This window comes from Leuciscus leuciscus, assembly GCF_965113295.1.
Source record: "Leuciscus leuciscus genome assembly, chromosome: 13".
NCBI classification, from domain to species: Eukaryota; Metazoa; Chordata; class Actinopteri; order Cypriniformes; family Leuciscidae; genus Leuciscus; species Leuciscus leuciscus.
The window spans coordinates 14,371,313-14,395,734 of record NC_138737.1 but is presented as its reverse complement, the minus strand read 5'-3'; the positions used below and the strand labels follow the sequence as shown (position 1 = coordinate 14,395,734).

General features: G+C 37.6%; 2 protein-coding genes across 2 annotated transcripts; both read left to right on the top strand.

Annotated features, from left to right (window-relative positions):
* Nucleotides 1–2,873: 2,873 nt before the first annotated feature.
* On the top strand, nt 2,874–11,488 carry alx3 (ALX homeobox 3). The gene is made up of 4 exons (XM_082189356.1): nt 2,874–3,201; nt 6,888–7,159; nt 9,418–9,543; nt 10,660–11,488. Exons 1-4 carry the CDS (start codon nt 2,880–2,882, stop codon nt 11,020–11,022), a joined length of 1,083 nt encoding a protein of 360 aa, XP_082045482.1. The 5' UTR covers nt 2,874–2,879; the 3' UTR covers nt 11,023–11,488.
* A 3,028-nt stretch (nt 11,489–14,516) lies between these two features.
* Nucleotides 14,517–21,443, top strand: rbm15 (RNA binding motif protein 15). The gene has a single exon (XM_082189282.1). The coding sequence runs from the start codon at nt 14,686–14,688 to the stop codon at nt 17,245–17,247; it is 2,562 nt and encodes an 853-aa protein (XP_082045408.1). The 5' UTR covers nt 14,517–14,685; the 3' UTR covers nt 17,248–21,443.
* The last annotated feature ends 2,979 nt before the right edge of the window (nt 21,444–24,422 follow it).

Below are 24,422 nucleotides of genomic sequence, written 5' to 3'. Positions count from 1 at the left end.
CTGTTTAAATTATATTATAATATTTAAAAATGTGACACCCAATCAATCAGACATTTATGTTTTTTTTGTGTCCTGACTCTGTCTGAATTTATGCCAGTATAAGGTATTTTGTGTTCACTTGTTGTTTGCCAATTTTATAAAAATGACACTATTGGAATTAGTCTGAAGAGTATAATAATTATTTAATTTAAAAATATTTTAACTGTTTAAAACTAACAAACAAAAGTTTCGACTCCAAACCATATGACGCTCTTGTGACAACCTGCCCCAGACTCCCCAATATGTATAATTTATGTTTAAATAATTACACGCATGAGTTGTATTGTTTTTAGAATGCATTATCTCTGTTCCTCCAACTTTCTGCAGTCCCGTATCAAACTCTCCGAGTCTCCCGCACGCGTGTATTTAAGCATGTTCGCTGTGGCTGTATCAGGATGTGGTGGTCATTCTCCTCAGAGGGTCTCCAGTTTTCACCCATTTCCAGAGCTCCCACAACATAATCTAAGTCATGTTCTTTATTAATTGGGTTACAAACATGCCCCTGCAACCACGAGCGGCAGGCCGGTCATATCCTTTTGATTAACTTCTGCTCGGTAATTAACGGGGCTCCTGATGCCTTTTATGATCACTATAATGAAAGACGGCGTTTTTACTCTCTCTCTTTTTCATCTTCATCTCGTCTGTGCACGGCTAAATGTGGGCTGTTTGCTCAAGGCTTCCCTCAAATTTTTTTTTTTTTTTCTGTTCTCCTTATTTGTAACAAATATATTTAGGCCTACTCTCTGCCGATTACAAATTAGCACATTTTTATACACAAACCGTAATAACCTTTCAAGTGATATATATAACAGAAGGTTATGCAACAAAAGAACAGAAAATAAGGTGTAGGCCTACGTTTAGTTTTGAAAAAGAATACGACGTCAGTGACATACAAGTGAATCAATAGGCTATTTAATTAAAACTGTACATTTTAAAAGACTTTGCAGTTTGCAGTGCAACAAAACAACTTGTCAGAGGAAGTGATATGATCTCTTCCGTAGCCTATTCCCAAAGTATGTTAGCTTGGTGAATTCATCGTCGAATGAAACGGTTCTTATGTGGGCTGATCGAAGCAAATGGACTTGATGTTTACACACTTGTCCGTCAGGTTGGCTCCACAAAAAAAAACAAAAAAACGGTTAGACATCCTGGAAAGCAGCACAAGCCCTTTAAGTGCTCTATGTTTAGAGATCTATTGCAGAGATTTGAGCTGCCACGTCAATATCAACAGTTTTGAATTTCTTCGATCTCTGGATGTCCAAACTGAAGCAACTCCACGTGGAAGGTGATTTTTCTTTCTTTCTTTCTTTCTTTCTTTCTTTCTTTCTTTCTTTCTTTCTTTCTTTCTTTCTTTCTTTCTTTCTTTCTTTCTTTCTTTCTTTCTTTCTTTCTTTCTTTCTTATTAGCTTGGATTAATTTGGTGGACAGTCTGCAGTTTGCAGTAGGCCTATTCCTCAAACTTTTCAGTTTAAAGTCACTTGAAACTTAAAAGGACAAAATTAGTATTAAAACACTAACTTTTCTGCTGGGTTGGAGAAGTTGGATTTTTAAGAACCACAGATCGAGCAGAAAAAACTAATGGATGCAGCAGACTTTCATTTTAATAACCCTATAGTCTACAGCAAACCCTCTACAAAAAAAAAAAAAAAAAATGCAAGAACTAAGTGACATTCTCCTAATAGATATTGATTTGAAAGTGGTTGCTTTATGCCTACTCTTTGAGTAAAGTTGAAGTTCTGTGCTTTTGCGATGATAGAAGTAGAAAGAAGTGAGTTGATCACATTGATTAATTTTATATCAAAGATTTCCTGTAATGTTTAATAAAAATGCAACTGGATCCGCGTTTTGATAATTTTTTTTAAATTATATTAGTGATGCATTAACCCTGCTTTATATCATCTTGTTAGTATAAGAATATGTTTTATCTGGCGGTGTCAACATCTCGCTGTTTTCTATAAATACATTTGCTGTTTTCTGTTAAACTACGGCCTTTGAAATGTTTCACAGATTTTGGGATATCAAACTTAGCCAAAGGATTTTTTTTTTTTTTTTTCCTGTCTGAAATTCTACATGTCACAAATCTCAATTAGTCTATTAATTTTACTGGCCCTGTTTCACAAGGTTGTTTCATTCTGTGAATTCAATTACAATTACTTATTTGTACTTAAGACCTAGTTCATGTCTCGATGATTAAAAAAAAACGATGCTTCATTAACGCATAGGCCTATTTTGTCCATAGCATATAACCTAAAAACAATTATGGCATTTCAGAAGCAGATAGCTATTTGTGTGGTCATATCCGTAAATGCAAAATATCTTAATTTTGTCATCGATCCTTTATGTAGATGCCATAAATCATAATTAAATTCATTCAGCTTCATTTTTATAGCCAGTGCGCGTTCACTTGGCTGATCCCTGCTTTGATTGAGTTATGACAGTGACCGGCAGCGTCACGCGTAAAATGTTCCTGGACCGAAACTCATCAAATCTGGATTAACTTGGGTGATTTAAAGTTATAAGGGCTCAGTTGGTCACAATTACTCGATTTAGTCACATTGTCCTATCTCTCATAACAAATTTGTTTTATAACTGAAAATGTTTTGGAGGTAGGCTAAATGGTTAATTGACAGGAGCCGCACGTGATTGATTTCTGGGCGTATTGAATCAGATCGCTGTCTCACTCCCTCCCAATTCACGGGTCTTTGTTTCTGATCCTCTAAATCCCACCCACTTGAAATGAAGAGGTGGAAAAAAATCCCCTACTCGCTCGCTACACTAACGTGTCCCCTGTTAATAGCATCCTAGTCCACTATTTGCGCTCTCGTGCTCGGGACGAGGTGATGGAGACTGAGAGTTGTTTGTCTTTCTCCTCGCCTCCAAACAGGATCACGCCGGAGAATTCCCCCGGTTTGGAGCATAATTCCGGCTCTTTCTTTCAGTGTGACGACCTTCAAAAGTCTCCGCATCTTCCTCTAGCGCATCGACATGAGTTTTTTATGGGACGCTACGCTGACGGCGGCTCCGCGAACTTTACGCACGGCGTCAGCACAACTCCTCGCGCCTCGCCTGGAAAGCATACCAAGTTTTTGGAGAATATGAATCAGGACCAAAAACCTTCGATCACCGAGAAGAACTCGTCCTTTTATGAGACGAATTCCGAAGGTAAGTGACTGTTGTTTTGGTAGTTTGTAATATAGCCTACCAAACGCTATAATAATAATAATAATAATAAAAATATAAATAATTCTCAATTAAAGTTTAAAAAAACTTTTCAAAAACTCAGTCTGAAAGGCCCCATCTCAAAACAACCAAGATGACTATGTTATGTGACAAACCATTCATGTTTTTAACTGACCCATAATTTGTTAAAAGTTTATGGCAAATTGGATTTTGCTTTTTTTATTATTATTTAATTTTCCCTTAAAAAGATATCAGATCTAATAAGTTTATCTGTGATGATTAGAGATAGATTTGGCCTATTTTAATATTTAATGTCATTTTTCATTTAGTCTTTTCGGTCAATCAGTGGGCCTATTTCGTTCGATCTGGAAACTTAAGCAGAATTTTTGAAATGGTAGGCCAAATGTCATTACTAATGTAATTATTATTATTATTATTATTTTAGGAAATTAGCTAGTTCTAAATATAGGCCTAATAATCGAACATAATAATAAAAATAGGCTATACAGATCTCAATAACCAAACAGTAAATACGTAACATTAATAAGGCTATTTAGAAAAATACCAACATCTTAAAAACAAGCATAAGACAATACACTTATAAAAATAAAGTTTCTTTAAAACTTTAGGTTCAACAAAGAAGCATTAAAAACCCCTTTGGCCGTGTGGGGGTTTTACGTTTTTACTTTTTTTTTTTTTTTTTTTTGGGAGAAATGAAAAAGTTGATGTTTGGATCTTCAGGTCAGTGTATTCGTTGATATTTTCATAGAAGGTTCTCTAAATAACTACAAAATTATTTATTTATTTATTATTATTATTATTATTTTATTTAGGCTATTTTGCTACACTTAAAATACTTATGTTAGGCTTTAAACATGTTTAATTACCTTTTTCAGATTGTAGAGATAATTGATCTCAAATTGCCTAACTGCTAACTTTGATATTTTATTATTTTGTAGGGGAAAAAAAGATTGACCCTAAATAAGATTTTTTATAATTTTTTTTTTAGGCTATATATATTTTTGAACAGCTGAATGATTTCTTCGGGTTGTAGAATTATGTATTTTAGATTAAGTTCAGGCCTGTACAGGCCAATATCCATGGCGCGTTTCGTCCTCAGACTTTTCCATATTATGATAAAAAATAAAGCATTTATAAAGTTCTAGATTATTGATAGTTATTTTAACAGGAGTTTGAATAACCCTCGAAGCGATTTAACGTTTTCTTCCCATACCGGACTGGAACGATTTATTTCAACCACAAGTCCCAATATATATAGCAGGCCTAAAATATTGCGATGTGAAGGCCTAATGCTCAGAAACAATATTTATTCAGATTACAGCATTCAAAACTGGATTTGTCTGCGCAGTTTTGAGGCCTGTCTCGTTTGCTTTTAAATGCCTTACAATATTGATTTTCATTGATATTGACATTGATTTTCCTTGGAATAACAGTTTGTAGGAACTAGGATGCTTGAGGATTCTCATTTCGTTTAATTTATGAACGATATTGTTGATACCATTTTCCATAAGTCAAGCAGTTTTCCATTTCTGAAATAACTTATTTGTTTTAAGATCACGAGATTTGTTCAGCCAGGAGGCTATCTTTAGCCCTTTAATTGGGAACCATATACCTTATGGGGGGTGGGGGTATATATACCCTAAATATAGCCTGGATTTGATTAGTCAGAAGGAACTAGTTCTGAAGGCAACACTGTTATAATACCAGGTCAAAAGAACATTTCAAAGACAGGTTGTCTTTTGGCTTACAGTATAAGGAACAAAAAAAATTGTTTGGGAGTTTTGGGAATAACTTGTTTTTGATACATCATTGCACTTACTTTATTATACAGACCTATTCACATAAATACTATTTTGTCATTTTTACAATCATTTATTTATCAGGCTTTTGAAGGTCAGTAGACATATTGGCATATACAAATAAAAATGAAAATGGATCAAAATTTACATAGACTACATTACAGAACCTTACAGTATAACTGTTCTTGACAGTTCTATTCTTAAAACTGAGTTTAGCCATTTTTTTTTTTTTTTTTTTTTAGTTCCTAAACTTTTTTAAGAGATCAAATATAATGCACTCTTTTATGTAGCTCTGTAAATGACTTCCTCTGTTTTGGTTCAAATTAAATTATGAAGAATAATTCATTTCTACTTGTAATCACTGAGCAAAGAGACACATTGAGCAGTAAAGCAAACTGCCTGAGGATATTTTATGACCCAAGGTCAGATGTTTTGAATATCTAGAGAAATTATTAGTTCACTCCAATTCAGATGGAGTAGAGTTCTTGTGAGGAAACCGAACAGCATTATTATCAAACAATATTATGAGCTGAACTATTAGGAACTTTAGATGTGCCTTTTAATATAGGCTAATAATTGTTTTTTATGTATGTGTATGTATGTATCTTATTTATTAACCTATACATTTTATAGAGCCATAATATTGTCATTTTATTGACCTATGATCACGGTTTAAACATTATCTCTCCATTCCATGCCTACGTTCAGGCAACTATGAGAAATTGCACAAATATATTTGAAAACATGAATCCAGCTACATCACTGACGCATGTTTTATTTCCTTTTCAATAAAAATTGGGAATACAAATATTGCATTACAATTTTTCTCAACGTCTCACTATTTTGGAAAGTAGTCATGAAAGAAAACAGCCTTCTAAAGCTAAAGCTCGGTTTATTCCTTTTAAAACAGCACTTCCCATCCTTTATATTCTCTTGAGAAAAGCAAACACGTCCTGTTTGAATGATGTTTATTATTATAGTGATTTTAACGGATCCTTTTTTGTTGTTGTTGTTGTCTATAAAATTCTTCGACTTCTTACAAACTTTTAATCTGTCACATCATAACAGTGGATTTTGTAATGACATGCTTTTTTATTGTATTATTCAAGCAAGCATACGAGCTATAGCAAAAATGGCAACATTCACTCTAAACTCAAGCCATTCAATATCAAGTTTCAAGCTAATCAAAACAGTAAGCTCTACTGACAGTGTGTTTTATTATCCCTTTTAAAGTATGTGGAATACTCAAAAACAGACAGAATATTTAAAGGAGAACATTTTTGTCTTTACAAGGTTGGTTAAAAAGTCTATTTATTATAAAAAGCAGAGATATTTTTGATTTTATGTGCCGTTTGCACACCATTATTTCAATACATTACATAAGCACTGTTGATGTACAACATAGCTTACACAGTTTACAGTAGCATATACAGTGATAGCTATTCATTTATCACATATCAACAATGTGTTTTTAGCAAAAGTTATATTTAGGGAATATATTAAAATGAAAGCCTGCATTTTAATTTGTCTTTAAAAAAAAAAAATTGATATATAGATACTGCATTATAATTGTGTTTGCCGTTTAATTAAAACTCACATAGTTGACGTGCTTTTTTTGGTTAGTCTAATGTCGCTTAGCCATGCCAGACATCTATATCACATGATGAAATATTCAGGCTATAACAATTTAAAATGTCATTAACAGCAGTTGAGGAGACAAAAAAAGCACTGTACTTACTCAGAAACTGATGTTTAATTAGCCTGCACAGTATTTACATATTTTGTTAGAGACTAAATGGTCACTGATCTGCATTTAGTGGCAAAACTTGCCTGTTTGTAACTCCGCAGGAGAGAAAACCCTACCCAAGACCCTTGGCTATCCTGCATTAAGTTCAGAATGCTGTGGAAAACTGAAAGAGCCGTCCCACGAACTAACTGGAGACTCCATCGCTGACTCCATCGACCTTTCAGGCAAGAACAAGAAGCGGCGAAACCGGACAACTTTCAGCACCTTTCAACTGGAGGAGCTGGAGAAGGTCTTTCAGAAGACGCATTACCCAGATGTGTATGCTAGGGAACAGCTGGCACTGAGAACGGAGCTTACAGAGGCCAGAGTGCAGGTGTGTTGGACTCCACCTCCTGGGACGGGTTGTTAGCTATGCATGTAAGAGGAATGCAAGATTAAATAAAACTGGTTTATATTAAAACAATCATGATACACTCTATCGTTCAAAAATTTTGGGTCTGAGATTTTTTAATGTTTTTGAAAATCTCTTATGCTCACCAAGGCTGCATTTACTTAATCAAAAATACATTAAAAACAGTAATGCTCTGAAAATATGACTACAATTTAAAACAGCAATCAATATATTTTAAAATATAACTTATTTGTCTAATGTCAAAGCTGAATTTTCAGCATCATTACTCCAGTCTTCAGTGTCACATGATCCTTCAGAAATCATTCTAATATGCCGATATGGTGCTTAAGAAACATTTCTTCTTATTAGCAATGTTGAAAACAGTTGTTGTTCTTCTTAATATTATTGTGATAATCATGATACTTTTTTTCAGAGTTCTTTGATGAAAAGAAAGTTCAGAAGAACAGCATTTATTTGAAATAGAAAGCTGTTGTAACATTGTCAAAGACTTTACTGTCAGTTTTGATTATCCTTTCTGAAAAAAGAATACATTTTTTCAAAGTAAACTTTTCAACTGTAATTAATATATCTGGATACTCTGTTGAAAATGAATTGATACAATTGTGATTTAAAGGGTTAGTTCACCCCAAAATAAAAATTCTGTCAGTAATTACTCACCCTCATGTTGTTCCAACCCTGTAAGACTTTCGTTCATCTTCGGAACATCAAATTAAGATATTTTTGATGAAATCTGAGAGCTGTCTCACTCCTTCATAGGCTGCTAGGTAATTGATATCTGCCGGCCCAGAAAAGTTAGTAAAGACATCGTTAAAATAGTCCAAGTGACTCAACCTCAAGTTTATCAAGCGACGAGAATACTTTTTGTGCGCAAAAATAACGACTACTAATTTTCTTCAGTGTGGGCCTCTGAGTGAGTTCACGTATAACAGCGCAACGTTTCTGGGTTGTACGTCAGAACGTAGGCTCACTATTGGCCAGCATCAAGCCTTGGCTCCGCAGCGCGAGTCTCCGCAGACTGCGCGCGCACCTCCCCAAACGGACGAGGCGTTTATACTTGACGCGCTCGCCGTTGTACTATTCTTTGAAACGATAGGGGGCGACTCAAGTAATTATCCTCTAAACCATCAGGAATCAGCGGTTAGAAGAAGCTATACACACGTGACAATGTTTATTTTAGTACACGGCCACCAATACCACACTACAAGAAGAATCGTGTAAAACCCAGTAAACCCTGAGATTATTACTAGTGACAATTTACAAAATATATGGATATGAGAATGTGTATGCAATATAAATAAATTAACAATCTCTTATATTTTCTAATTTCACTAAACATTTCATTAAGTTTCGTGAACATTTTTATTAAACATGGACCTTTATGTTCATTAAAAACGCTTTTTATGCTATTGTATGCTCTTTTGTTAAATGTAAGCAACTAATTTAGACGTGCAAACTGGGTGCCGGTGTGGTGAGAAGTTCGAGCTCGGCCAGATTCGGCTCGAAGTCGTTCATCTTCGGATGCGGCGCCGCGCGCGTTGTTACAAAAAATGTCGTGCACACCGCCAGGCGAAATTGGGTCTTGCGAACCCAACGCGCACGACCGCCCACACCGCAATGACGTCATTTTTGCCGCGCGCACCTTCTCGCTTGTGTGGACGCGTCCGCGTCGAGTATAAACAAGGCTTTACACGCATCACACACATGACCAGCGTCAGCCAATAGTGAGCCTACGTTCTGAGATGTACAACCCAGAAGCGCTGCGCTTTTACACTACGTCAACAGCTTAGGAGAAAGACATGGAAGAGAAGAGATGGTTGAATAAAGTCGTTATTTTTGCGCACAAAAAGTATTCACGTCGCTTGATAAACTTAAGGTTGAGCCACTGTAGTCACTTGGACTATTTTAACGATGTCTTTACTAACTTTTCTGGGCTGGAAGATATAAATTACCTTGCAGCCTATGAAGGAGTGAGCCAGCTCTCAGATTTCATCAAAAATATCTTAATTGGTCTTCCGAAGATGAATGAAAGTCTTACGGGCTTGGAACAACATGAGGGTGAGTAATTACTGACAGAATTTTTGGGTGAACTAACCCTTTAAGAAAAGATCTATACATTTTACATGAGACAGATGTGTTTCATTCAGACAGGGCCTATACTTCAGCTTCACCTTCAGCCAATCAACCAAAACTTTAAATGAATAAATGTGTTCTTTCCCCAGGTGTGGTTCCAAAACAGACGGGCCAAATGGAGAAAAAGAGAGCGCTACGGGAAGATGCAAGAGGTGCGAAACCACTTTGCTGCTACATACGATATCTCCCTTCTCCCTCGCTCCGACACATACCAGGTACACACACGAATATACAAACGCAGCAGACACACAAAACTTGAGAACAAGTATTTCAACACACACTGGGGAGCTGCTTTGGTTTGGCTGGGGATATAGTGAACATTGTAACAAATTATATTTGTTGTCAAAAACACTGATTGAATTTAGTTTTAGGGGCCATTTACACAACACCGATTTCTTTTCTTTTTTTAATTTAAGTTTTTATTGCAAAGGGGAAAAAATACACATCTGTTTATGACATTTGTCACTTACAGCTTTACCGGCTTACAATTATATTCATTAATCAGGAAAAGCAAAACTCTCCAGTGACTCAAGTTCTTCATATAAAACACCTCAATGTATCTCTTTAAGTTATCCTCAGTTTCAACACAGAAACTAGTTAAAAAGAAGGGGGAAGTAGTCACATTACTCATAAAAAAGAATAAATAAAGTAATAATAAGGAAGAAATAAATAAAAGGTTAATTCTATATCAAAAAAGTATTTGGTTCAATAGGAGTTACTCAATCCATTTGGACCAGAAATCAACCAATAAATCCTTCTGAAAATTCACACAAAATTGAATATATTGAAAATACTTTTTAAAAACCAATCCATACATTTTTTGGAGATTTAGGTTTATAACAGCTTCTAGTTTTTCTAAACATGTATTTGTTCCTCCTTTCCCTGGAAACCATTGACACATTGCCCAAGTAAAACCCTAAACTGAAATCAATTGAAGTGCCTTGAATCTTTTCTAACACAGTGCATATCTTTCCAAAAACTTCTGATGTTCAGGCATGTGAAAGTGGTTGTATGGCATCCTGAGAACCACATTGTTTCCAACAATTTGCATTACCTAAAAATACCACCGTTTTCAACTAAAAATGGAAATCTATTTTTAGTTAATTTACATGACAGCTCTTGGGAGCCTGATACCGCAAACTTTTGAGAACAGGTTTCAAAGTGCTTTTTTTTTCTTTCCAAAATGATAACGTATGTAAACTTCTCCAATACTTTTTTATTTGCTTTTTTATTTTTCAGACAATATTCTATAATTATCATTAATTCTAAGACGTATTAGAGTAATTCACTAATGTCTTTTTTTGTGTTTTTCTATTTAATATCCCACATAGATGCAAAATACCCTATGGCCAAGCAGTGCGGGAACGGGAGGTGTAGGCGGAGCGGCCAGTGGTTGTGTTCTGGGCGCGGAAAACATGGCGTCATCCTGCATGACCCCTTATCCCCATCCTCATGGCAACCTACCCGGGCTTATGGGTATGTCTGCATCTGCAGGCCATCCTCATCATCATCATCATCATCACCCAACCCACCATCCTAGTATAAACGGGATATACTCACTCCATGGCTTCCCAGGAAGCCTAGGGGCCCATTCCTATGAGCCCGGACCGGAGTCTGAATACAAGGCCTCAGGTCTGGTGGCCCTGCGCATGAAAACCAAAGACCCCGGGAGCCTGTTATCCTGGCCGACATGACCGTGCAGCTGCAATTGGGATTGCGATGACATCACTGAGCCAACAAACATTTAGCATGCCTGCACATACCGGCATGTTAGTGTTACTCAGAAACACACAACTGAAAGACACTATTTTTAAACGCTCAATGTACACATTTCTTTTTTACAGGCTTCTAGATGTTTTCACGGCAAAGAACCAGCTTGTGCTGATCTTTGTTGATCTCTTTCCCTATGGAAGCGTCTCATTTGTTTGTGTGATTTTGTTGAAACTCAATGAGCCATAATGGGCTTTGCACACAACTTGCCTGACTATAAAATTCTTTCTGGGATACTAAAATTGTAAAAAATAGTGTAATATTAATTACCAAAGAGGATGTGCAACATGTTTATTTAAGTATGTTAATGTTAATCTCATAGTTTCAGTGTATGCAGTGTTTTAGCCCCATTATGTATATATGTAGTCCCAGGCAATAAATGTTTTTACATTTCCCAACTTTGTGCATTCAAATATGTCACCACTAAAAACACCAAACACAACACCGTACTTCTTTGGCTGGAATTAAGCATCTCTTCATATAGATTGCATTTTGTGTTGCTGATTGCTTAATGCTTATTCTAATTAGGAAACGCATGATAGATCTATTGGTATCATATTGGTTATTGCTGATACAGGTTTTTTTTATTTAATGATTTTGGCCTATATTTAATCTCTACTTATGCTTGCTCATTTCTCCAAGTTTTACATTTAGATTACCTTAGCCATCATCTAATGCTTAATCTAAAAAATAAAATAAAAAAAATGACAGAATTTAACAACATTGTTAAATGTTATCTTTAGCAAACATCAGAATTTCATATTGAGCATTATAGAGCTAAATTCCCTTGCTGCATTAAACATTTTTTTTGTAGTTTTATTTTTAATTTATTTAGATAAAATTGTACAGATTTAAACCATAATTTTGGTATCAACCAAAATGTTTATATTCATGCATCCTTAATTCTAATTTGAAAATTTATTTGGAATGTGTGGTTTAGTGTGACATAGCAAATTTAACAGGCCCCGACAACTTTTGGAAACATACAAGCATCTCAAAATATTATAATGCAAGAAAAATATTTTGTGTGCCAATTCTTTAAGGCTAGTAGAAACGTTTTGTATTTGAGAGAAGACATGGCCATCTAATGTGTCATTTTAAATGTGTGTTTTGCTGTAGGCCGGCTGGGAAGGCTGTCAAATGTCACTCGATACATCAGCAGCATGTGACACCACTGCTAATACAAAACCAACTAAGTAACCACAAGCCCTTCACTCCTGGACTGATGATGGATTGCAAGGTTTTTCTCTGTCGTACCTATCAATTGAGGTCTGGGGTCTGACAGCAGAGCAGAACCACAAAGCCTAATGAATTATGAGTCAGCTTACATGTTATGCTACTGTTTAATTCAAAAGTCTTGGACAAAAATCTAAATACTTAATTTTCCAGTGCACGCTTCAAGTTCTTGAAGCTGGCTCTGTTGTTGAATGTATTGGATAATAATAATGAAAATGTAATAACATTTTCGCATGGTTCAGAATGCACATAGGCCTCAATAACTCAAATTCAAATTCTGCCTGGTGAAAACATATTGTCACATATTCACTTTTTCTGACATTGACTTGACTAAAACTAAAACTATGTCTCTCATAAGAGCTACAGTTGATCGTGTTTGATGTGTTTTTGGAATCCCGATCCAGTGGGAAATAGCTGAAGTTAAAGTGTTCTGTTGATACAAGTGCCAAACAGCCTTGAGGAGGGCAGTTCTGTGACCCAGCAATGGGATTGGTGTGGGTTATTCAGCTCCATCTGGGTTTAATGACTGCATGCCAATCCTGCCAGCCATTCTTTCAGGGTGATTCACTTCAGTTAGATGACACATAAGACGAAGTTTTTCGAGATGAAAAAAGCTGCAGTAACATGATTTTCAAAGCTTCTCTCGATTTCCTAATTCTCAAAATGGGAACAGATCGACAGTCTCTTTGGGGCAAGCAGTTCCTGCTGCTTCTTTCCTTTGTGCATTGAGGATGACAGAAACGCTGGATCACATTAAGTGCCAGTTTAGCGGACCGTGCCGTGTTTTGGAGAGTGCTGACATGTGGTTCTAATAGAGGATAGAAAGGGAGGCTGACAGAAACTCTCTCCACACCCACAGCTTCGAATTCCAGCCTGATCTTTCAAGAAAGGGGAGCCAGCTCCAGCTACACATGCAAACTGATTAAATCCCTGATTAAAGGATGTGATAAAGAAACATAGTTCAGGAATACAAGAGAAGCATTACTAATAAGAACTAGAATGAAACTGGCAGGATGAAAAATGTACACAAAGACAGTGTGCTAACTATTGTAGGCTCTGATAGGACGGACACACAATATTAACGTACACAGCATCTCAATATTTAACATTAACCATAAAATAGCCAAAACTATTGAGTTGACCTGTCTTGATGACTATAGGCCTGCAGCAGTTTGAATGACATCTTCATGGCAGATAACCACTAGGCTACTTAAAAAAAAATTTAGATATAGGCCTATAAACAAAAATTTTAATTATATGATGTGTTAGCTTGTGCTTTGTGCATTTAATCGTTATTTGTAATACACAATTTATTTGTAGCCTATAGAAAGCATTTATGTCCTAACATTTTTTTTATCGCATACTTGCTCTCTTTTGACCACACAAGAAACATTCAAAGCATTTTTTATTTTAATTTTTTTTGCATGTAGCTCCAGATTAGAGCATCTTGCCTTAAATATAGGCTAAGTACATTCATTTTTGTAGCTATTTAACTATGTTACATAACATCTTACATTAGCCTTATTTGGTTAGCTATTTGGGTGACAAAAATAAATAAATATTCCACCCGTTCTGAAAATCTTTATTATAAAAAATAAAATAAAAATCATTTTATTAGGGTGAACCCCGTTGACAATGCTAAATCTAATGGGCTACTGAACCGACATGTTAAAAAAACTATTCTTCACGTTTACACTAACGTGACCCTTGTGTTCACCTCAGTGGAACAGGCAAGCATCACCATCTGTTGGACATAAAGTGAACTACCATATTTGGATGTGTTATTTATTCAACCACTCATAATTTATAAAGATAACATTTATAATGTAAATGAAATGTAAGACAACTCCCAGTCTTTAGAATCAACTCAACATAAAACACTTTTTTAAATTCAAACAATTTTTGTTGAATCCTAACAGATTTATTGATTCGTCATGTTTATTAAAAGATGATGGAATTTGGTGCAGAAGCACATATATTATATTTTAGGTGCATGACCTCAAGACCTCATTGAAGATTAGTTAAATGTCAACCTCTCTTGTTTATAAAGTGGTTATGGTAAATTTTTGCCGTTTGAAGCTAAAATGGTGTACATCAAGACTGGGCGCTGTACGGGCGGTCTAGATTGACAGACAGAACAACCAGTGGCGTGGAAGTTTCTCAGAGAGTCAAACCAATCAAAGTCGACGGGCGGGACATGTTTTAGTCTCGACAAGATGGCGTATGCGGTTGTTTTGCCGCAGGGACACTGAACAAATTATACAATTTCTCGTGTAAATTCGTTGCCATCGCGTTAGCGTAACTGTTAAAAAAGTGTTTTGTTTGACGCGCAAAGCCAGAGGATATCTAACATGAAAGGGAAAGAGCGGTCGCCTGTGAAAAAGCGTTCAAGGGCCTTGGATGATATACGAGACAGGGGAGGAAGCCACCCGACCAGTAAGAAAATGGGGGTTATCTCGATTTCTGGCGGGGGGAGCAACAACGGCAATAGTTCTTCTAAAAGCGAAGGGGGCTCTGCACGAAGGGGGCTGATTGGAGATAAAAGAGATGGAAGGGATTTTGACGGACATGTCTCCAGTCGGACTGGAAATAACCACGGTTACACCAGCCCCGTTGCGAGCTCGAGCGGTAAGAATCACGCGTCGAGCTTGTCCTTAGAGGCGGCCGCGCGCACCAACTCGCGCGGAGAGTCGCGCGCCCCGCTTCCCACCAACGAAAGTGAGTACAAAACTTTAAAAATCAGCGAGCTCGGCTCCCAACTGAGCGACGAGGAAATCGAGGACGGCCTTTTCCACGAATTCAAAAAATTTGGTGATGTGAGTGTTAAAATCAGCCGAGTCAATGACGAGAGAATCGCATTCGTCAACTTTAGGAGACCGGATGATGCCAGGGCGGCAAAGCACGCGCGAGGGCGGCTGGTGCTGTACGACCGTCCTTTGAAAATCGAGGCTGTCTACTTGAATAGGCGGAGAAGTCGGTCTCCGGTAGATAAGGACCATTTCTCTGTCGTTGCTGGCCATAGACATTTGCATACCCAGAGGCCGCTCTCTCCAACCGGTCTGGGTTACAGAGACTACCGGTTACAGCAGTTAGCGCTGGGCCGGCTTCCTCCTCCCCCACCTCCACCCTTACCGAGAGAGCTTGAAAGAGAAAGAGAATTTGCCTTTTATGAAGCGAGGGCGCGGCCCGCGTACATCGCTGAGCGAGCCGCTCCTTTCCGCGAGGAGGACTTTATCTCTCCAGAGGACGACCAGAGAGCCAACCGCACACTATTTCTGGGTAATTTGGATATTACTGTGACTGAAAATGATTTGAGGAGGGCTTTTGAACGATTTGGGACCATCACTGAGGTGGACATTAAAAGGCCCACTCGGGGACAGAGCAGCACCTATGGCTTTCTTAAATTTGAGAACTTGGACATGGCCCACAGAGCAAAAATGAGCATGTCTGGGAAAGTCGTGGGCCGAAACCCCATAAAAATTGGCTATGGCAAAGCCACCCCCACCACACGCCTATGGGTGGGTGGTCTTGGACCTTGGGTGCCTCTCACTGCGCTAGCCAGGGAATTTGACCGCTTTGGCACTATTAGGACTATAGACTACAGAAAAGGGGACACCTGGGCTTATATTCAGTATGAAAGCCTGGATGCCGCTCAGGCAGCCTGCACACACATGCGTGGATTTCCTCTCGGCGGTCCCGACAGGAGGCTGAGGGTGGACTTCGCAGACACGGAGCACCGCTACCAGCAGCAGTTCTTGCAGCCCCTCCCTTTGCAGCACTATGAAATTGTGGCTGAGTCTTTCGTCCATCGCGCCACCCCTGAGGCCATCAGGGTCCGAGAACGGACTCCCCCACCACTGCACTTCAGAGAACGAGAACTGTACGCCGGGGCTGAATGGCCTGCCCCTGCCATTCGTGAACGTGTACGAACTCCTGCATTTGAGCCCCTTGAACACTTGGAGCGTGAACGACGGCGAGAGGCGTGGTCACTGGAGCGGGAGCTGCCGGCCAGGGACGCTGCACGCAAACGTCGACTCATGGAGGACGGGAGACATCTGGAGTGTTCGCCTGACAGCAGCAGCGAGTGGGCAGCCCGACGCCGCAGACCGCCGTCCCTTGAAGGCAGCCCGGGAGGGAGCAGTCGAGACGGTCGATTCAGCGACTCAGAGCGTCCAGCGAGAGCAGATCGGGTGTCCCCTGCACGAGAGAGCCGCAGCAGCCTGGACCGAGCCCCTGGTGAGAAGCGCATAAAAGGCAGCAGCGTCTCAGAGACCAGTGTCGGCGCAAGTCCAGCGGAAAGAAAGCGCAAAGCAGGCGATTCAGCCAAAGGCATCTCCAAGAGGGACAGATCCGAGGGAAGCTCCAAAAGCAGCCAGGCTTCAAAGCAGGATGCAGGGGGCAAGCTTAGCATGGCCTGGAATGGCATGCTGCTCCTAAAGAACAGTAACTTCCCAGCCAGCATGCATCTCCTGGACGGGGACTTGAGCGTCGCCACCAGTCTTCTTATCGACGGCAGCATGGGCGGCAAAGTCGCTCAGCTGCGCATCACGCAACGCCTCCGCCTCGACCAGCCCAAGATCGACGAAGTGTCTCGCCGCATCAAAGTCGCAGGCCCGGGCGGGTATGCGGTTCTTCTGGCAGTTCCGGGCAGCACCGAGGAGCCTTCGTCTTCGGACCCAGCAGCATCGACACAGAGGCCCCTGCGCAACTTGGTTTCCTACCTGAAGCAAAAGCAGGCCGCTGGGGTCATCAGTTTACCCGTCGGGGGCAGTAGAGATAAGGACAACACTGGCGTCCTGCACGCATTTCCACCATGTGATTTCTCTCAGCAGTTCTTAGATTCTTCTGCGAAAGCTCTTGCCAAAACGGAAGAGGACTTCCTGGTCATGATCATTGTGCGAGGAGCATCCTAACAATCATAATACACACTAAAGTATTGTTAAATGCAAGCTTCTCTTAATGTCTCTTAATTGCATGCTCTCTAAAGCAGAAGTGGTACTAGAGTAAAGGGCAAATGTTATTACCTGCTCTGCCAAACATGTACAAAAACGAAAGAAAAAGGCCCATTCGTATAGCAAAGTTTAGCTCTATATAGCAATATATTTGTTTTCCATTGCAATTTATTCAGATGTCTAGTTTGTGATAAGTTGTACCCTGCGTAAAAGAATGAGTGATATTGGGTATATTAGAATAGAAATTTAATTTGCTATGGGTCATTAAACACTGTTTAGTTACAATACTTCCTATCAACATGTATTTCAGTCAGATTCCAGACAGTTATCCCTGTACGAAATCAATGTTCATTTCATTCATGTTCATGGTTTTCAATTGATCTGATTTAATGGGAACTTGGTTTGTGTCTTGATGCTTTGAACAATCATTCATTAATGGGGAGTGTAATATAAGTATATATAGTCCTGTAGGCAACTAAAACAGGCCGAATATTTTGCTCAGTGAACTGCATGTTAATGCTCGTGTTCTACTGTAAGCTGTTGCAGAGATTTAATATACAAAGATGTAGCCAAATAGTGTCATCAGTGTTATATTGATTGAAACAGGCAGCATTTTAACACCCCATTTCACATTAAAAAAAAATCTGTAAACATATTTTGATTATAAAAGTAGTCCTCCTTAGACCAAAGCATTACATCAAGCATCAAATTTTGTGAAGAATAAGGTATTCTGACATACTGTTTCCATGTTTTTTGGGTTACATTTGAAAGGTTTTGAATTAAGCATGATTCTGGTTTCAAAGTGAGGTGTCTCAGTTTAAATTATAATTAATTTGTTTGCATAGTGTGGTTTTAATTTTATTTTCCCCATAGGACTGTCATTATTTTCCGGATATATCCTCTTTACAGTGACATTTTTAATACTGGTATTCTTATAAAGGTCTCTTTATAAAGATGCATTTGCTATAAAAACAGACTTTTCAAAATCAATGTTAAGTGCATGTGGCCTATAATATGATATTTTGTCATTGTCACCTGTAATTTGCTAAATATGCCATGTGGATAGCACTGAGAACTTAAAGGGAAAGTTCACCCAAAAATTTAAGTCCTGTCATTTACTCAGCCTTATGTTGTTCCAAACCTGTGTGAGTTTCTTTCTTCTGTTGAACACAAAAGAAGATATTTTGAAGAATGTTGAAGCCATTGACTTCCATAGTATTTCTTTTCCTACTATGAAAGTCAACTGTTTGATTACCAACATTCTTCAAAATATCTTCTTTTGTGTTAAACAGAAGAAAGAAACTCATACAGGTTTGGAACAACTTGAGGGTTAGTGAGTGATGACAGAATTTAAATTTTTGGGTGAACTATCCCTTTAAGGTGTGTGACTAATTTAAAGATATCAAGCCCACAGATTTGTACACAAACAGAGACTTTGATGCCCTAAAAATTTGAATCTTGTGCAACTGTAAGACAGTCCTACATTTTATTTTATTTACATACTTTTAGTTGACAATATAGATGTACATTTAAATATGTTCATAGTTTAACAGCCATTTATGTTTGAAATATTACACGCTGTTGTGGTTCTTAGGTGTCATTGTTCGGATGGTTTTAAAATGACAGTCTATACTTTACTCTGAAGTCCTGAAGAAGTAGACATTTGTGTTCTTAGTCTGTTTAACTAACTGCAGTGTACTGATCTGATGGATAACTAACATCTTTTCATGTATGACTTTTCTATTCCTCACACTAAATTGTGTTTTAAAAGTTGATTGATTGGTAATTTCACAATATAACAGCTCTTTGTGTACATGGTTAAATGGACATACTGTACAAGTTCAGTCCCGGCCACACAGGACAGGACAGCAAATGGACCGTTCCACAAGTGGACTTCACATGGCTGGAAGCCGAAATAATTGTTTGAAATGATTCAGGAGCCCTTTGGATGCACAGGGGCAAGAGCTTTCCATTTAGTGTTAGTGTACTCTCACTGAGAGCATCTTCCTGCTTGTGTAATTGTTTTTTTTTTTTTTTTGTGCTTACAGTTCCCGTATTTAAACGGAAATAATGACACTCTTGATTTGTGCTGTGTTTACCTAATTTCTTGATTGGGGAGAAAGAGGAAGCGTCACTCACTCCTTGCACAGCTCTTGACGTGGCTGTTTGTACACACACAAAAAGTGCACTGGCCCCTCATTTGATTATATCACGCTATCAATAAATTGTTTCATTTGAGGGAGAAATGTTTATTCCTTGGAAATCAATTGAAGAACGCCTGCGCTGCTTTTTTCGGTTGTGTTTCGGGAGGAATTGTTGCTCAAATGCTTGTTTCTGCTCAGGAAAGAGAAATTCTCCTCCTTTGTGTTCGGCCCGGGATCAGTCATGGCAGTGAGAGCGAAGGGGCGAGAGAGCTCTTTTGAGGCTCAATGTTGTTGTTGATCTGTGTTTTCCACCCTTGTGTCCTGGAGTTGCCCCACATGCTAAGTAACCTGAGGGTGCTGCTGCCCCCCCCCCAACCCTCAAACAGATCAGGGAGAAAGGGGCTGTTCTGCTGAGCGTTGAGAATGAGTGGAGAGATGATGTTTGCGCAGACCTTCATCTAAACTGAAATATCTGTTTCAGCACCTTTTGATTCTCTCAGGCGTGCCGGCTGCTTCCCCGTATGTGTCCCTCAGCTGGAAGTATCCAGGCTTGCTGTAACCTGGCCGGCCACACTATGCATTGCCAGCACGACTGCCTGAACCTTACCTGATATCAGTGATTTCCAATTCAGAGGAGCAGGCATTTGTTTATCCCATCCTTTGATTTCGTCTGATATGATTTTGTTTCGCTCCATTGAAAATCAGTGAAGGAAGAGGATTTAGAAAAGCCAAAAAAGCGGTTTTAGCCTTCGAAATTGTGTGCGCCTCAAATCGAGCTTTGATAGTTTTGTTTCCTTAAACGTTTATTTTCCCGAAAGAGATTGTAAAATGCATCCAGATGATCGGTACGTGGTTAATTGACCCTCCGTTGTGAAGAACCCCTGAAAGAAAACAAGCTGCCCTTGTGAACTCCACTCAAAAGTTAACATGGAGTTTGCTTGCGTTGCGAGGAGCCTCATCAGGAGGAAGAGAATGAACACCACCTCCTTCCCTTTCCTTAGTAAGACATGCGGTCAGCTGCATCACTTCACCAGCAGCTCATTCAGGCCTCTGGCGTGTGGATCCAGACCAGTCCTCTGGTGTGGGTGGTGAGTAAGGGAGCATTTGCTTCATATCAGGTCTTTAGACTCAGAGTCTACCTGGTACAGGTAAGTGTCAGTTAAACAAATGCATTAGAACATTGACTGTAACTGTGACATCTTGGCCTGTATTATCCAAAACATTTATTTCCTCTGAAAAAATTATATCGGTATCACTTTACAATAAGGTTGCATTAGTTAACATGAACTACGAATGAACAATATTTTACAGGATTTATTCATCTTAGTTCATTTCAACATTTACTAGTGCATTATTAAAATCAAAAGTTGTATTTGTACGCATTAATGCACTGTGAACTAACATGAACAACATGTATTTTTTATTAACTAACATTAACAGAGATTATATACCATAACAAATGTATTGCTCATTGTTAGTTCATATAAGTTAATGCATTAATAAATGAGACTGTTGTAAAGTGTTACCGAAATATTTGTTATGCTATATTTCGGGTAGGAGGTCAAAGACTTGTGAATTTACACAAATAAACTGGCAATAAGGATGTTAAAGCACTAGTTCACCTGAAAATGTTCTCACTCATGTTCTTCCAAACCTGTATGACTTTCTTTTAGAACAAACAAGATATTTAGAAATTTTCGTTTTTTTCCTACATATAATTTTTCTAATTGTTGTTTTGGACCCTATTGACTTTAACTGTATGGGCAACAATGGTTAAAACATTTTTCAAAATATCTTTTGTTTTCAACAGAAGAAAAAAAAAGAAAGTCATCCAGGTTTGGAATGAGTCAATTATGACAGAATTTGCATTTTTGGGTGAACTATCCCTTTAAGTGAATAATAATAAATGCATTGTATTTTCAAATGTAAATAAATGAATAACCTATATATTATCCATAGATGCAAAAATAATTGTTGGTTATATCCCTAGAATGACCATAACCCAAATTAACATTAATAGTTTTAAATAAATGTAGAAAATAAAAAAATAATAAACCTTTAAAATAAGTATATCTGTTCTAAAAATTTTATTTGGATTATAAAAAATCGGAGACAGCTTTTATGAGATCTAAAACAGCCACATTTACAATTTACATACAATTTGCAATAAAATTACATATACAATTTAAAGGGATAGTTTTTACTCACTGTCAGGTTGTTCCAAACCTGTACGAGTTTCTTTCTTCTGTTGAACGCATAAGAAGATATTTTGAAGAACGTTGGTGTCCAGACAGTTAACGGAAGCCATTGACTTCCATAGTATATATTTTTTCCTACTATGGAAGTCAATGGCTTCCGTTAACTGTCTGGACACCAACGTTCTTCAAAATATCTTCTTATGCGTTCAACAGAAGAAAAAACCTCGTACAGGTTTGGAACAACATGAGGGTTAGTAAGTAATGACAAAATGTTCATTTTCGGGTGAACTATCCCTTTTAACATAATGCCACACTTCATTTTAGCCTTTGTATTTTCATAGAGCTTTTCATTCCAGTTAAAGCTTCACTATATTTACTATTAGCCTTTAAAGCCATTTAATCAGGCTTATAATCCTAACAATGAATTGCCTTAAGTTCTATTGATAATTTTCATTGTAACTTTCACCTGTCTGTGTTGAAAGTACTGTAATTGATAGATTCTTAGAGCACTAGGTACATTATAATTTGCTACAATGATGTCAATATCAGGCTCCTCCTGATTGTAAAATATTTTCCTAATGATAGCAGGAAATAAATAAGATAGTGATTACATTAGTTATGCAGTAAACCTCATTGATTATGAACAGACTTGAAAATAACCAGGGGCTGTGGGAGATTGTGTTGAATATCTTATCTTATCTAATATATTGAATATCTAATAAAATTATGATGGGTGTCAGAAAAATTATTTAATTGCATAGGGATTTTTATTTTATTTAGTATACATAGGACTGTCATAATTTCTACCTTCACAATGAATGACACTGTTAATACGGGTATTCTTATGAAGATCACTTTATAAACATAAAGACAAACAGGAATTTTCTGTACAAACATAGATTTCTGCCCATGGATATGAATAGAATTAACAAGCTGAAATATTATGCATGTACGTATATGTGTATGTATATATATATTTATATATATACACACACACACACACTCAGTTCTAAAAATAGTCAATCTTCAAATTTTACAGTACATTTAAAGAAATATTGGTGTTTTATTTCAAATGTAGACTCTATTACTGTGTCATTTTGAAGGCTGCGCCCTCCCGAGGTCATATGTCATTGACGCTGCCTCATTTCAGAAAAGTAACCAAATTACAATAATTTACTCCTCACAAGGAACAGTCAATTTTAAAATGATTACTTTTCCAAAAAGGAAACATCCTGGATGACACATGCGTTCCACAAAGGTGACCTCCGGAGGGCGCAGCCTTTGAAATGAGACAGCTGTTATTATGAGTATAGATGTGGTGTTCTATTGACCAAAATCTGCTCTTTGCAAAAAGATTTGGGCACTGACTAATATTAAATCCATTTGCATTAACAAATACACCTGATATAATTCATCTCTATAACATTTTTACTTGTCCAGTTTCAGTTACGCATTGAGAGAAGACGAAAATGAAGAGTTCTCTCAGTCCATGGCACTCAGCTGTGGTCTCTTATGTGTTCTCTTGTGTCTTCACCACAGTTCTGACTGACTGGCCTGTCTTCTGATGCTATGGAATGGGCCTGGTAACTTGGTAACCGTAGGTCTCCACGGTAACACTCAAACCCCTCCTCTGGCCTCATTTGCATAATCTCTTTGTGTAGTCTTGGCACTTTTCCCTCCCCACTTTTCCAAGCAATGAAAAGACCATATTAAGTCTGGACAGTCCAAAACATTAGCTCATTGTTCCTGGTTGTAGCTTAGTTCTCTCCATAAGCTACCACATGATGACCATACAACTATTTCAGGCCTCACAAGAGGCTTTCTACCCTCTGATCTTAATAAGAATGACCTTACTACTCTTGAGTGATTATTGGAAACTCAAGTTAAATGTGCAAACAGCCAGAATTAGCTTTTTAGAAAGTTAATTCTAAACTATTATACATGTACTAATCATTATAGAGGAGAGCGATCATTGAAATTCTTCATAAATCTGTTTTACAACACAGTATAATGTTGATGTCATAGGTGACCTATCTGCATCCTCTGCTGTTACAACTTAATTTTAACACCGACTATCCCTCTAGCAAGTATATAAGCTGAAATTATTATTTTTTTCACCGTTCTGCTGATCTGAATGGATTCCAGGTGGACAGATCTGTATCTGCTGAGAGAAGATTTGGTTTGTTATTGATTATAAGCCTTTTATTAGTTTTTCATGTTTTCTTTTATGCATGTAACTAATGAGATTTTGCTACATCTTTTTATGTGCTTTTTTTGGTGTCTACAGAACATCAGTGTTGCATTGTGGGTATCCATCCATCAGTGATTAAACACGAAATAGTCTCTCATCACGGCTCACATTTCTGTAAGTACAAGTTAATGTTTTTTTAATCTAAGCATTTTTTTCTCTCCATATTTTAGAATTGAGTAGGTTCATAATACTAATGGGTGCTAATGATTTCTTGTAATACAATATTTTAAATTTTTTATATTAGAGTAATGATGCATTAAAATGTGAAATACTGCCTACCATTGTTGTATGTACTACATTGTGTTCTCAATAAAGATATTTTTACACCACTTTGTTTTGATTTTGATTTTACACATGGAAATGCAATCTTGTTTTCCAAAAAGCTAATAATTAAAATAATGAATGTACTTCAGACAGTTGCATTTTAAAGATTTTAGTATATTTTGATTTGAAGATAAACTGTTTTCTTTTATATTTTCCTCATGGGGAAAAAGGAGAACATCTCTCAGGTATCAACAGATGTTTTACAGAAAACCCAGTTGC

Coding starts and splice junctions, on each gene's coding strand:
- alx3 (XM_082189356.1), top strand. CDS start 2,880: ATGGAGACTGAGAGTTGTTTGTCTTTCTCCTCGCCTCCAAACAGGATC. Junction 3,202..6,887: donor TTATGAGACGAATTCCGAAG/GTAAGTGACTGT, acceptor GTAACTCCGCAG/GAGAGAAAACCCTACCCAAG. Junction 7,160..9,417: donor TTACAGAGGCCAGAGTGCAG/GTGTGTTGGACT, acceptor TTCTTTCCCCAG/GTGTGGTTCCAAAACAGACG.
- rbm15 (XM_082189282.1), top strand. CDS start 14,686: ATGAAAGGGAAAGAGCGGTCGCCTGTGAAAAAGCGTTCAAGGGCCTTG.